The 15,160-nt window shown below is 37.2% G+C and overlaps 2 protein-coding genes across 3 annotated transcripts in view; both read right to left on the reverse strand.

Annotated features, from left to right (window-relative positions):
* The window catches only part of CYFIP1 (cytoplasmic FMR1 interacting protein 1), an 84,305-nt gene extending 78,093 nt beyond the window's left edge, over positions 1–6,212 (reverse strand). The window contains exons 1-3 of one of the 2 annotated variants that reach the window (XM_009637594.2): positions 6,190–6,212; positions 5,781–5,839; positions 4,258–4,369 (exon numbers count right to left, since the gene is read on the reverse strand). The gene's annotated coding sequence lies outside the window, so the exon portion shown is untranslated. Of the gene's footprint in view, positions 1–4,257; positions 4,370–5,780; positions 5,840–6,189 lie in introns of those variants that run through there. The other variant, XM_035892875.1, reaches the window with a different exon arrangement.
* TUBGCP5 (tubulin gamma complex associated protein 5) overlaps positions 6,160–15,160 on the reverse strand; it is a 68,063-nt gene continuing 59,062 nt past the window's right edge. The window contains exons 16-25 of the mRNA XM_035892903.1: positions 14,853–15,051; positions 13,140–13,328; positions 11,991–12,173; positions 11,622–11,706; positions 11,398–11,518; positions 10,202–10,380; positions 9,278–9,403; positions 8,605–8,693; positions 7,361–7,461; positions 6,160–6,248 (exon numbers count right to left, since the gene is read on the reverse strand). Coding sequence (XP_035748796.1) covers positions 6,202–6,248; positions 7,361–7,461; positions 8,605–8,693; positions 9,278–9,403; positions 10,202–10,380; positions 11,398–11,518; positions 11,622–11,706; positions 11,991–12,173; positions 13,140–13,328; positions 14,853–15,051 — 1,319 coding nt within the window. The 3' untranslated portion in view covers positions 6,160–6,201. The remainder of the gene's footprint in view (positions 6,249–7,360; positions 7,462–8,604; positions 8,694–9,277; positions 9,404–10,201; positions 10,381–11,397; positions 11,519–11,621; positions 11,707–11,990; positions 12,174–13,139; positions 13,329–14,852; positions 15,052–15,160) is intronic.

The raw sequence follows: 15,160 nt of genomic DNA on the forward strand, positions 1-15,160 counted from the left end.
ACAATCACATTTTACCATCTACATTCCCATGTAACATGAGGTGTGCTTATTGGAACCATTTTAAAAGAGCCCACATCACACCATACCAGCTGCCTGATTTAATTCTGTAATGCCCCCATGACCCCTGCTCTTTCAGTTTTTTGCGGTTTAAGCACTGCCATGACAGTACTTGATTAAAGGCGTTCAGCACGTCTCCATGAACTGCTTCTCCCTCTACTGTATCCATCCTTCTTAATCATCCTTGCCACACTGAACCCATCTCTTCTGGGCTTAACTAAAGATATCCATAACCACATATTCCCAATCAAGCCATTAACTGATCTCCTATCTGCTGGAAGTTAGGTGTGGTTTTTATGAGGCCAATGGCTAGACTTAGGATCTCAAACAGCCCTTTCTTTGATATTTACTTAAACCTGGTATTTAACCCATCCCTGTCAACCATCTTTAGTGCAATCTAGAACAGTAATGTATCATGCTCCTGACAATTTATGTACCCTACCCCGAAACCAGATGAATATCAGATAATATGGTAGTAACGAGCTTAAAGCAGTTGTCTACAGACTAGATAAAGCCCTTGTTCAAGGCACTATGCTAGCCATGGACACCCAACAAATCTACTTCCTGAATTCCAGCTGGTTTTGTTCTATTCCTGATTTTGTTCTTTGGGCTTTATAGTATTTATCCAAAGTCAATGAAAGAAAATCTTCCACAGGAGCCCAGGAATCCACGGAAGAGTTCCATTCCACAGTAGCCTGAGAACTTCAACAGGAACCTCTTGGGAGGATTCCAACTGGACATAAGAGCAAAATTTTTCACAATGAGAACAGACAACCATTGGAATGATCTCCCCAGGGATGTGGTTGACTCCGACACACGGGACACTGTTAAGACTCAGCTGGGCAGGGTGCTGGGCCATCTTGTCCAGACTGTGCTCTTACCTAGAAAGGTCAGACCAGATGATCCTTGAGGTCCCTTCCAACCTCGTATTCTGATTCTATGAATCTCATTGTCCTGCCACAAGGTGTCTGCTACGTCTAAGAGGCTGATGTACTCTCTGGTTTTGCGCCTTTCCACTCAGATATTTCAGCGATTAAGCTTAATAGCACATCTAGATATTAATTTATTTTTTTTTTAACCTGCTGAGTCCACAAAGATCTTTTTATTCTCAGAAAGGAGGTAAGGCAACACAGGAAAATGTTATGACCTGACACAGAAAGGTCTTTATGAAGCCATGACATGCAATGGCCACAATGACCCCAAGAACAAGACATCGTGCACAACTACAAAGAAAGTAAATAGGTAATTGTCTATAAATCAGTTAAAAAATTAAATCTGGCAACATTTCAGCCACCTATCTGTACTCTAAAGGACTGGACGAGAATTTTTGCACATGAAGCGCAGGCTTCATTTTGTGCCAGATGTGGCAAATGTTTTAAAGCATAGCAAGGCTTACGAAGAGATTATATGCTCTCACACTACATATAGTAAACCTGTTGTTTCAGCTGTCAGGAGGTGATAGGCACAGCCTTTGGGAGAGTTTAAACAGAAGAGACCAAGTAGAAAGCAACAACTGTCTTGGAGGTCTCAATGAGCAGCCAGCTGAGAAAGTGAGAACCTGCCCACAGCAGGTAGCCTGGCCAGCTACGTGAAGACACAACTCCTACCATCACTCCTGCCAGGAGCTCTCTGCTTCACAAGGCCTTACGCAGATGAAGAGTGATCTGGTCACTCACACCTACCTCTAACTCCAGGAAAAGCCAAGTTCCTACCCAAGAGCGCGTGTGCCGCCAAGAGCACAGCTGACAACAGCAAACATGCTGCACGTTCATAAATACCCATTAGGGCACGAGGAGATGTGCAGCTCTCTGGTTCCGATTTCCCTCCTAGTGCTCAACGCCACCATCTCAAATGGATCCGAGCAAGCAGGTTGTCCTAGTTCTGCTTTCCAGCTCCCTGAAATGCTAGACAAACGTCCTGTTGCTAACTCAGAGGGATTTAACTCCTTATCTGTAAAATGGGCCCATGTCCCCCCCTACTCTGCTTTCCAAGAACGCTGCATGCCGTGCTGCCAACCACACCAGAGTCCCCCCCACCAACTCCCTGACAGCCATGAGCACGCATTAAATTCCTTCTGGATTCTCTCGTAAGTGACATTCATTTTGCTCATGCAGGACATCAGTACAGAAACTAGGGCACGTATGTCAGGCAATTCATCCCACCTGCTCTTCACCCCAGCCCTGCCCCTCTGACACTGGTAACTTTATTAGCTATCTAGACCCCAAGACCTGTCATCCCCTACGGCCTTCCCAGCAATAAATGCACAGTGCAGCAACAAGCCACTGCACAATCCAATAAATATGAGTTGTATCAGTGAGGAAAGGTTCTTCTCTAAGTGTGCAAAAGAGTGTAAGAGGAAAGCTGGAAAAATTGTAAAGCCCTACAGTTAATAAGATTAAAAAGCATGAAAGCATGTTAGAGGAATTTTTTAAATATATTTTTAATCAGGCCGCAATTTAGAGATCCTACCTTTAATCCACGACACTATGGAAAACATGCTATCAACAACTGGTTGCAAACTTTTTTGATATGAATAGCTTGACACAAGCAAAGGTCCTCAAGGACCTAGTGGTTAATTAGGGGTTATTAAAACTAAACAGCAAAGAAAGCATTAGAGAAGTTACTAAATCTGTGGTAAAGTGTGGCCTAGAGATTATAGAAACCCACAGTAAAGAAAAAAAGGAAGAAAAGTACTGAGCCAGATAGATAATGCTTTTGTGCTGCAACTTTTATGAGAGTGCTCCCAGAAGTTCAAGAGAACAAATAAAGATGGAAATGAAGTACAGATGAAATTGTGACAGCATCCCATAATGCAGTGTGTTCTTTTCAAAATAATTTTAGACATCAGACATAACATCATACCGTGAATATTATAATCTTCTCTAATACCACCTAACCAAATCCTAACTTTTGAGCACCCAAATCCACGCTTGCTGTTCCATCCATATCAGTGCTGCTTTTTAAGCCATTCACTTCTCCCTTCTACATCATTTGAGTACTCATTCTCATGTTTCAAATACCTAGGCAGGCCTTTTTGTGCCTTAGCATAAAATAGAAGAATATGACTGAGACCAGGATCTATACATTTTTTTCTTTCTAGTTTCATGTTCTCTAGGATCAGAATAATCCAGCTATGACTATAAACCAATTATGTTTTTTCTTCAATAATTCATCAAAATTCTTTCTCATAGTCAGGAATGATTTTTTTTTTTAAACTATACAATAATTATTTCTAACTTTATGCTTTTTAGATCAGACATAATTAGGGGAAAACACAGGCCTTTACTCATTTAAATACAGATTACCCTTTTGACATTAAGAAAGCAACAGCCATGACCTGGGAAAGAGATCAACTAATAAAAAAAATGCCCTTGAAATTTTAAAATCTGCCACCTAGTGGGCCTTTTCAAAAATATTGTTTTAAATCAGAAAATACCCCCTTAGAAGCCTCCGAAGTTCAGTTTTCACATGCTTTGCTGGGTAATTTTTTTATGCTTTCCTTTAACTAGACTTTGACAATTTACAGAACAATAGACTACGACAGAACCCTGTTAAATCTATACACACATGCAATAAATTATGCCTCTCTTTTCTAACCTCTCTGCAGTACCTTATCTGAAATTCCAGAAGTGCAAGTAAAGCATACTCGAATGCTAGGCCTCCTCCAAGTCCAAAAGTTAAAATTCAAATCAATTCAAAGGTAACTGATAAAAACAAGAATTTGGGAACAGGGTCAAAAAAAATCCATAAGGAATGGATCCAGGACAGAATCCACCTAACAACACTGTTCTGTCAAGAAATCAGAAAACATTAAAAGGGAATTCAAGCAAATAAATAGCTAAAATAACCCAGACCTCACTAAAAGCCGTCTTTCTTTCCAAACAGGTGAACAGCCATTTTAACTACTGCCAGGGGACTGATGAAAGGGTCCTGGTGGCATCACAGGGTATGCACACTAAAAGAAAGGACTTATTTTAATATGGTTCTAAAGAAAGAGAAAGGGATGCCATAAGACAGACTCATTCAAGGGAATTTGTCAGCTGAGTATTACTGACACACGAGAAGCTAAGTATGAAGGACGTCCATCACTAGAATCGGCCAACACTGCCAAAGCTAGATTTTCCAATGTGCTTTTGTGATGACAGAAGAGCAAAAAAATACTGGAAGCTAGCTGAAAAATGGCATGCAGGCATCACCCACCTCCAAAGTGCACAGAAGTCTCTCTGCAGAATGCAAGGTTAATTCCTAAGCAGGAAATGGAGCGAAACGGCAAATTCTTTCACTTGCACGGGGTCTTTCAAAGAAAGTAAATCTGTAAAGGAATTTACTAGGAATTATTGTTTCAACAACGTGAAGGATTTTTGTCCCGTATCTAGCTAATGTTATCTGAGGCAAGTCTATGAAAAGCAGCAACTTCACTAAAGTTAACCACTGTAGAGAAAGTGGAAATAAAGCAACCACTTGTTAGATTTTTTTAAAAGCACAGAGTACAAGACATACATATACTCAAAAAGCAATGAACCAGTGCATACAAGCGCTAAATTTCCTAGTACAAGTATGCCTTTTAAACCCATTAGTGTGCTATTCAGCTTTACTCTGAATGAGCAAGGAACAGTTAATAAAGAACATACACTCTCTCCATGTGCAGTAAATAACACGGAATCTCAAATGAGAACCAGTCATGGTAAAGCGGAAGTACAAATTACTTCTGTTAATACGTATCCACCTACCACAAAAAACATCCACTTGGAAAAGTGTGTCATGTGGTAGCAGAGGATAATACAAACACAATGTTCTCTAAAGCAAAACCTCCAGTCAAACAACAAAGAACATGCTACAGGGCAGCAGAAAGTTTCTCACTGTTATACTTTAAAAAAAAAAATTCTTTTTCCTGACAACATTTTATGGCTATAGCTTGGACTGACCTTCTGAGATCTCCTGGTCAAAGAACCACCCCAATATTCATTTTCATATAAAGTAATTATTAGTTCACAGATGAAAAAAATAGTTTTATAACGTGAGCCACACAGTCTCACAGTTGGTAGTAACATAATTTGTTTACCTTGCAGAAACAGCCCCTCAAACTTTAAATTACTGACTGATTTCAGCAGAAACACATACAACGGTGAAATTCCAATTATTACATCTTTTATTTATTCAAATAAATAAACAGGTGAACAGCTATGACTGATTTTCTCTTTTTAAACGCAGGTGTACTGATGCCAGAACTACAGAGAAACTTTCATGGGGAGGAGACAGGGCAAGTCCTCTTGTGCAGAACACGTTCCACATTTGCTTCTCCAGAAATGCACCCTTCTGTATTACAATCTACCGCTTTATAAGAGATTAGCTATTACAGGTAAAGGTTTGCTTGCAAAAGGCTTAGGAGGAAGAGAACAGTCAAGTCATATCTGACCACCTCTGAAACGTCTCAACAATCCAACAGTTAAAATTAATATATTACACACTGTAATCTTGATCCTACTTAAACTGACAAGTTACCACAAAAATTAGTAAGCACTTGATCATTTAACATAAAAAATACTGGTATTTTATGGTCTGCAACAATCCATTTTGATAAGTTAATCTTGTATTTTTTACATCAGCTTATTGTAACAGTCATGACTGTTCCCAAAGAGTTCTTAAGAGCCATTAAGCAAATAAGATGAATGCTTCTTAGCCTTTTTTCCAAAGGAAAAAGGCCAAAAATTAACTCAACCAACCTTGTGAATAATAAGAATTGAGTCACACCACTCCACACTGCCCTGTGACCTATTCACAGCTGCAAAATTAATGGAAAAAGTAAATCAGCAATTATTTGTAATTAAACAAAAAATAAATCCTTTTTACAGCATGAAATACATCATATGTATTTTCAAGTAAGAATGTTTACACAGGATGAATTTTACACTGTACATGTTTTTTGATGTTGAAGCATATAAAGAGAAAAATACTGCCACAACCAATACACTTAAATACCTGTACATTATACATTATACAAATATTTTACACAGCTCCAAATCATGAGCATCATTTAGCTATAGACATTTCAGACTGGAGTGTAAAATGCTTACAGTTTTTTAACATGAGAATTTCAACATAAACGCTGCTTTCAGTTTTTTATTGACTCACTGGACTCAGGTGTTAACTTTGTTCCATGCCAGCCATCAGTGACAAAGCTAAAGATTCCACTGTGAAACAAACCATAAAAAAGTAGTTAATACTTGCATTTGCAGCAGTCTGCAAATATTTATTACAATATTCGATTCTGTAGTTTAAAAAGAAGATAGCAGTTTATTTTTTAAATTTTAACACTTCAGGTTTTAAGATACTAAGACATCTTATAAATCTCTGACAGTTTAGACAGTACTTCACCACTTTCATCATCAGTTATCCATTAGTTATTTCAGGGGGTAAGAACTGGTAAGAAATTAGCTCCTTTGTTTGAAATACTAACTGCCGTACACAAAAAAACCCCACCACCATTGTGGGGAGTTATATACAGTAAGCCATTCTCACAGACAGATCTTGCAGACAAGCTCTTGTAGACCGAGTAGCAGTGATGAGAGATATTACCTCTTAGAATCACAGAATCATTTAGGTTGGAAAAGAACTTTAAGATCGAGTCCAACTGTTAACCTAGCACTGCCAAGTCCACCACTAAACCATGTCCCTACGCACCACATCGACACACAGTGTAGAAACCTGGTAGAACATGCATCTACATCCCAGCTAACCCCAATTCAGCAGATGCTCCCCTAACTCAAACTGGCACTGATTAGCAATTTGTGCTAGTATCAGGCTGCCAAGTAGAAGCACAGACATGTCATCTTCTGCTGTTGCTGCTACCAAGGAACTAACTTCCAACAGATGCGCAGAGCCAAGAGCTCGGTGCAGTCACAGCTGAGGCACCATAATACTAAAATTTTATCTGCTCAAGATCTACCACAGCTGTCATCCAACAACAACAAAAGAAATACTGTTCTACGCTCCCCAGAACTTAGTTTCATTCATTTGTTTAGAAAACTGCTTGTCACTTGCTTGGCTACATCAGCATCCCCTCATCAAGAAAACAGGTAAACTGAAGATAGCTGTCAAAAAAAAAAAAGCATGGCATGAATACTCTTAAAAAAAAAAGTTAACTTACTAAAAAGTAAGGCTTCATGTCCCTCTGTGAATACCTCACAAAATGAGATTCTTTAAGATGTACTGACAAGCATTAAAACAGATTAAACACAAATACATTCCTAGTAAAGTTTGTGTCCCAGTAAGTGCAGGTATGTGAAAAACCTCATGTACTTACAGTGAGGAAAAGAGCCTCGACAGACAGCTTTGTTGAGAACAGTTACAAGAAACATGTGACAGTTTTTAAAATCAGATTCCATCTTCTCTATGGATTCCATCCTACAAAACAGTTTAACAGAGGAATGCTTAACAGACTAGTCACTGTGTTATCTTCAAAACGTGATCAAACTTCACAGTAAATGACAAAGCACTCTTTGCACAGCATTCTGTCTTGAACTTAGAATACTTTAATTATGCCTGTGTATACTACTTCTAGAAACTAAAGGCAATTTTGACAGGTGCCTCTGAGCACTACCACAATGGCATTAACAATTTCCTCACCATCTTAGAAACCTCTTAGGAGTTCCTTGGGACAAACCTACCCTGCCAAATAAACCATGGACACCCACGCTGCTTTACTATCAGCCAACTCTTGAATTCCACTTTGGACTGTGTCAGCTAGCGCTCACCAGAGGAGGGAGATGTAGTTCACAATAGTCACTCCTTCCCTTTTTCCCCCTCTCCCAAGAGGATGCAGATGACACTACATCAGCTATGAGTTTTTCCTGCCATGTTCAAGAGCATGCAACCACATGCCCTGAGTTTCAGTCTTTATCATCAGCCTTCACGCATTATTTCTGACACTCTGAATCAGAAAAGCACTCCAAAAATAGCAACTTCCTAATGCCACACGAGAGCAGGATTCAAGTTCTAAGTAGCATCTGTGCCAAAGAGAATTAGTCCAGAAAAATACAGATGTGAGCCAGTCCACACCAGCTGGCCTCAGGGCCATAGATGAACCCGTGAGTGTTAGACAGAGCCTTGGAGACTTGTGCACTGCCACTCATCCTTCGAGCAGCAAGTTACACAAGCAAAGAGCAAGTATAAACCGGGAGAGGAGTGGCTGGAGTGCAGCCCTGCAGAAAGGCATCCGGGGCTGCTGGTCGACAACAGGCTCAACAGGAGTCAGCGGTGCACCCTAGCAGCCAAGAGGGCCAACAGCAACCCACTGTGTTGCTATGGTCTACAATCTTTTTAGACACTTTGAAGTTATCTACCAGCCACCTTTTTAGTTAGAAAACACTGAACATACACTGACACAAGTGCATGAAACTTGTTGAATTTGATCTAATATAAATTTCACTTTTGCTAAGAAATAGCAATTAGCCTCTGGTATCTGCTGTCAAAGTCCTGTTATTTCACACAAAAGGTATCTCAAAATCATATTCTGAGCTGTGAAATTATGACCATATGTATACTTACTTCCAAGCCCCCAAACCAGCCTGCCAACGGTCTGCAAACATCAGTACCAAATTTAACACTTTCATTATAGCTTCTTTCACAAAGCTCACCTAAAGTAACAATTAAAACAAAAGGAGTAACAGTCAGAAATCCATTGTTAAGCATAATCACTTTCATTATTAAGCTGCAATACAAAGGTATCCCATGCCATTTAATCTGATCTGTAAAAACAATGTCCTAAGCACAATGTGATTCTTCCAAATTTAAGGTGTGTTTTGTGTTTAATTCATTTCATGGCTGACTATTTCAATGAGGACTAAGCACAGACAGTATGTGGGATAAAAGGCTACAACACTATCCATGTACCTCCATTTCCTGCTACAACAATATGTATAATCCTCATTACATTACCAAGCCTCAGTTTGTTCAAATCCTCTCATCTCTTAGAAACAAATGATTCAAAAATCCAATATAAAGAATTTTATCTTCTCTCTTTGATAGAGCTGAGCTGAGACTTGCAAAGGAAACTGGATCTCAGTGTTAACTCTGGAAAAGCTACCACTTCCTCAAGAGTACCTATATATCCCTTAGTACATACGAACTGCAATACAGACAGCATAATTAGTACTAAACAACTACAACTTTCTTGTCCCACTTAATGCAATGTACCAAATATGCCAATTATTTTACCCACCTTTTCTCTCAGTAGGCAGCGATCGTGGATTGTAGATAAATATCTGTAGTGAATCTTTATCAATTGATCTAAATCTTTGGCTTCTTCTACCTGATGCTGAAACTCCAAGCCTGTACTGTGAAGAATCTTAAGAAGACGACCACAGTTATTAAATTCCATGTGGCATGCAAGTACTTACGACTCCCTTCCTATATATATATATAAATACATATAATTTTTTTTTTTAAGAGCCTAAAATTGCCTGATTCATTCACTCTTCCCACTCAGATTTTAGGCTCACCCTCCAAATTACCATCAATAGCAAAATACCATCAAGTGCAAAAAAATGCAAGCTCTTCTCATAACTGCACAGTGACATTCCTCATATAAATAGGAATATTGCCACTGTACAAGGGCAGACAGACTATTCCCAGAAGACCTGATTTGGAGTACATTAATTCTTTTAAAGGCAAAAAAAAGCAATAATAGAGCAGATATAAATCTACAGGTATTGCCTTTATATTTGAGAAGTCATGTATACACTTTTGGATCTGTGTACTAGAGATTTTTGAGAAGGATTCATTTAACTGAAGTGTCTGTAGTAACACTTTTATAAGCATAATAGCTCTTAAGAGAGTAACAGCTTACAGAAACCTATTTTTACATGGCTGTGCTTCAGTAATCTAGCACTGGGAGAAACAGTTAAAAAGAACCAGTAATATCCAAAGTTCAAATTACACACATGTAGAACTTCTAAAGTATTTTTAGAATTACTGATTTAAAATTGCCACATTAAAACTGAAACACGTTTAGCTCAAAATAATTCTGGAGAAAGGACATTAGATTAAGATTTTGATTTTGATCTTTGTTTTTCATGTTTTAAAGGAAAATTAACACTGCATCTCCAGTTACAAGTTCGTAATAAGATTGTGATATAAGACAAACCCTAGTCATGATGTAGTTGTGCAGGCTGTTAACAAAATGCATAAGTTTCACTCTTAAGAGGAACATGCGATGTATTTGTTGTTTTGTACTTTCTGTTTGCGGTCCAAATAGAGGAAGCGTTCCTTGTTCTAATACAGTTCCTTCCTTAACCTGTGGGTTTTCTGCAGCACAGACTAGTTCTAAAAATAAAAGGCAAGAGTATTATATTGAGGTGCTTATGAAGATACACTGTAGCTAAATGTTACTTTAAAACTCAAATTTATTATTTCTTATTATTCTGCACACAGTACTGATGTAAGATTTTTCTTGCAATTCAGATGTGTTATTAAAATATAGCAAAAATATACTGAATAGTTTGACAGTATACGTACAATGCAATTTGATAAACACTAGAATAGGAAATGCTAGTTAAGAGCTAAAGATTATGTGAAAGGATAAAAAATCCCCTACATTAAAAATAGATGTGGATACTATATCCAAAAAGGGGAAAAGACTTGAGCACAAAGCCATAAAGTTTAAACAGTAGAAAACCACATACTTTTAGGAAGAGAATTACTTAACTCTTGTACAAAAACCAAAAACAAAACAAAAAAAACAAAACAAAAAAAAAGAGATGAATCCATCAACTTTCTAATTTATTTTTCTAGGACATGAAGCGCGTATCCACTTTATATGGGACAGGAAGAGTATTAACATTAACCTAGTGAAGGAGACACCAAGAGATCTCTTTCTACAGTCCTCAAATACTTAAAGTGTAGCTTAGAGTATGTATTCCAAACTTCTAGCTTGCTATTTCAATCTCAATTAAGAGTATTTTTTCATCTCGTTTTCTTAACTTGTTTGCAAGGTATTGCTCATATAAACTTGGACTATACATAAAGCAAAACGTTAAGGTGTGTTTCACAGACCTTCTCTCAACAAGGTCTGAAGAATGACATAACAGGTTTCCAATATAACTAACTAGACCTGAATTAAAGAGACAAAGGGAATGCATGAATAGTATTATCCCTGAGGCTGAAAAGAAGTGAAAAAGATGCCCTGCTTAATATATCTAATTTGTGAAGCTAACAGAGATCGATATTTTATAGAACAAATCAAAAGTCTGACTGGTTTATACTACTTACTGCAGAAAGCGGCAAACTGTTATATCCTTAGACCACAGAATAAGTTTTTAGAGTACTGAAGAAGTTTCTTACCATCAAATCGTAAAACATCTAGACTATACTTGGCCCACTTTATTTGCAGTAAGAGCAGAAAAACTTGATTGTAAATTTTTTGGCACTCTAAGCTTATAACTATATCCACAGGCCAAGGAACCTAAGAAGAAGAGAGGATAATCAAGACAGAAAACATAAGTCACTTTAATACAACATTTCAAATCTGTTTTAGAGTAAGAACTACAGCAGTATTAACTCAATACCTTGTAGCTCAATGTCAAACCATCTAAGGTGTGAACAGGGAGTTTCTTCTTTGCTGTATCAACACTTTCAAATGATATAGACAACCTATGCAATGAAACAAGTGATTTAATTGGTATTATTCTGTTTTAAATTAGTGGTTAGTTCAATTAATTTTTTTTTTTTTATTTCTTATTGCTAAATACCAACTGCCTAATTAAATCTGGCGGACTTGGGTAGAAGAGACGACAACAGCTCAAAACTTCATTAAAACAGATTATTTTACTGAGTATGCAATAATTAGCATTGCACAACGCAAGTTAAGTACACTAGTGTAAGTAAGTGTGAAAGAAACATAACTAAACTATATTTTGCAGGATTTTGCATTTTACCTTGCACTGTCCTCTGGATAGCGTTGCCCAACTGCTTCCTGAAGTTGAACATTTAAGAAAGCAACATTCTGCCAAGTTTCCTTTTCTCTAATTTTGTCAAAAATAGATGTATAGAAGTCATACATGGTATCTCCAGCTTCAAGTAAGAAAAAGTTTCTCATTGCCTGCAAATATTCTACAAGCCTAAACAGGAACAAACATACAACATCTCCTCAATCTTAATAATACAAGTGAAATTAAATGCAACTAAGTGAAATTAAATGCAACTCTTACAGGAAAAAAAAAAATCCTGAACTTCCGTACAAGAACTCAGTCTTGAACACAAACTTAATGAAGTCCACAGTAAATCCTTTAATTAACCCTCATATAGCCTTCACATACGTTCAGATAAATCAAAACAACCAAGCCATTTTTTCCTGTAAGCTTGAACAGCCCCACTAACTTCAATGGAAGTGCTCATGGTATTCAGCTGTCTTTCAGGCTACGCAATTCTCAGAAATAGCTCAGAGTCTGGAAATCCTGTCCCTCACCCTAAACAGAACTTAAGAAGGAGAAGCAATTTCAGGGAGAGTTCTGTCTAAAGAGAGGCATTAATATGGACCCCCAGAAAATTATGATATGAATTTTCCTTTTCTGATAAAGTAGGAAGAATAATACTGCTACAACTCTCAGAAGAACCATGAGTGTAAATACATATAAGTATTTCAGACAGATTAGAAGTATGACCTATGACCATCTGAAAGGTAAAAGGAATAGGCCATTTTACTCTAAGTACTATCAAAATACAGCATAATATTCTTCTGTCTACTATACATTTTATAGTAGCATAACTGAATCTCATATTAAGTATATTCTAGCTTCCTAAAATTTGTCTTCCAGTTTCAAGACAACAGTATTGAAAGCACAATTTGAAACGATTTCCCTGTTGAACATCCACTGAAGACAAATGATAGCTTTGCTGTTGATTTAAGCTAGACCAAGTTTTCACCCAGGATTCTATCATGTTAGATCCCCTTTTCTTCCTTAATGATTTTATTGTTGATTAACAAATTGCAGTAGAAATGCAACATACAATTCCTGCTTTTAGTGTATGGCATACCACTGGTAATTAAAAAAAAAAGTTAAGGAAAACCAAATCTACTTTCTTACCTATAATCCTTCTTTAAAGTTTGCATTAGATTACCACAGCATTCCAAGTATTGCTTGTCTATGTGTGGATAAAGGCAAGACCTCAATGTCAGTTCAAAAGTCTGGCAGGTCACAGATTCTGAGGATCTATCCACACAAACATCCCCACCAGTAAACTTCTCATGAAAGTCACTCTGTTCCAAATATAACCTTCAAAATAAACCAAAACTACTTAGGGAAGAAGGTTCGTAACTCACAGAATATACTGAAACAAAAATGCCATACCTTCAAAGAATTTAATCAAAATTGGATCCTCTGCTCTAAAATACATGGTGCAGAAGTAATAAAAGATGTTTTGTAACTACAGTATGTATCAAGCCTATAAAGTGATCCTTCATAGAATCATAGAATGTTTCGGGTTGGAAGGGACCCCTAGAGGTCATCTAGTCCAACCCCTGGTCATACTGGTTTTGTATGACCAGGCATAAGAATATCAAAAAGGGATGGCATACTATCATCACATAATTGCTCAAGGAATAATTCTGAAAAAAACAACACCAAGTTCAAACACTATACAGCTTAATAAACAAACCCATTATCATAGAAACTTTTAAAACTGTATTGTACGTATACAGCAGTCAGGTGAACTTCCCAGGAAAGAAAAATAAAGTCAAAGAAACAAAGTAAAAATTTGAACAACAACAAAAAGCAAAACCCAGCAACAACAACACAACAAAACAAAAAACAAGCAAAAAAACAACCCACCACAGCACACATTGAAAATTGTTTTGAGGCACCTTAAATAGGGGGTCCCTATATATTATCTATATTATTATATTATAGGAAGAGAGTATCCACAATCTACACCTGGTAAGTTTAATTATTTTGTCACAGAAAGGATCAAATTATAATAATTCGTAAAATGCTACTTGCTAGCTGAATGCATTGTAAGAGGAAGCCCAGCTCGTAGCACCTATTGCCTTGATAGACTGGATGAGTTGGACATTGAATTAATCTATCACTTTTGATGAACAGAATACTCCCAATGAACAAGGGAAATAAGAGAGTCTCATCTACTATTAATTATGATTTCTTTAAAACAAACTCCTCTTAGGACTGAAATGAAAATGTGCAAATCACCAACTAGTATTTAAGAAGAAAAAAAAAAAATATCAATAGCTACTTTCTTATTTGTAATCACAAAATAAGCAAGAGTTTCAGAATCAGTTTTCCTGCTAATTTTCAAGCCATTTATAACCTCCATATGACTCCCCTCATTATGAAGAATGAAGACATTTTATGCAATTAACATTAATTTTGGAAGGCTTTTAAAGTCAAATTACTTAAGCACAGCACAACTGAAGCTGTGTTCTTCAAAGAATATACTTGGTGCAAATCAAAGACATTGTGTACAAATTCCAAGCAAACACGTTTGAAAGTTTAGATTTTACAACAGCATTCACTATTAAAACACTTATTTGCTAAATGACTGTTATGATGAAGACTACTCCCATTTTCTATTGTGAGTAGCAGCTTCTTCACTGATTTTAATTGCTTTTCTTTAACTAAGCAGACAGGTAGTGTTCATTTAGCTTCTGTCACTGATTGTTGGCGCTCCTCTCTATCCTGCACTTCCTTCTTTTCAGCAGCAGCAGCAATAGGAATTTGGGTCTACCAAATGTCACCAGGCAGAACATTGCTCTCAACAACACAGCAGGAAGATCATTCATTTACCTGGCAAAATTAATAGCCAGCAGTGGGTCATGGACATCATCCAGTTCCAAGTGTCTTTCTGCTATAGACTGCATCTTTATCAGGCTCTGCTTTGTGGCCTGCTGTTCTGTAATAATATCTGGAACAGACTCTTCCCCATGCCGCAGGCGAGACTGCACCGATTCCAAGAACAGTGTATACAAACTCTTTCGTTCAGCATCTAAATTGGGCAACATGTTCCACTGTAAGATTTTGTTCTAAGAGAAAACATCATCTGAACTAAAAGAAGTCCATAGTCCAACATTTACTTGCTAACCTTTAACATACTA

The sequence above is a fragment of the Egretta garzetta genome, unplaced genomic scaffold, assembly GCF_000687185.1.
Source record: "Egretta garzetta isolate BGI_Z169 unplaced genomic scaffold, ASM68718v1 scaffold370, whole genome shotgun sequence".
In the NCBI taxonomy this organism is placed as follows: domain Eukaryota; kingdom Metazoa; phylum Chordata; class Aves; order Pelecaniformes; family Ardeidae; genus Egretta; species Egretta garzetta.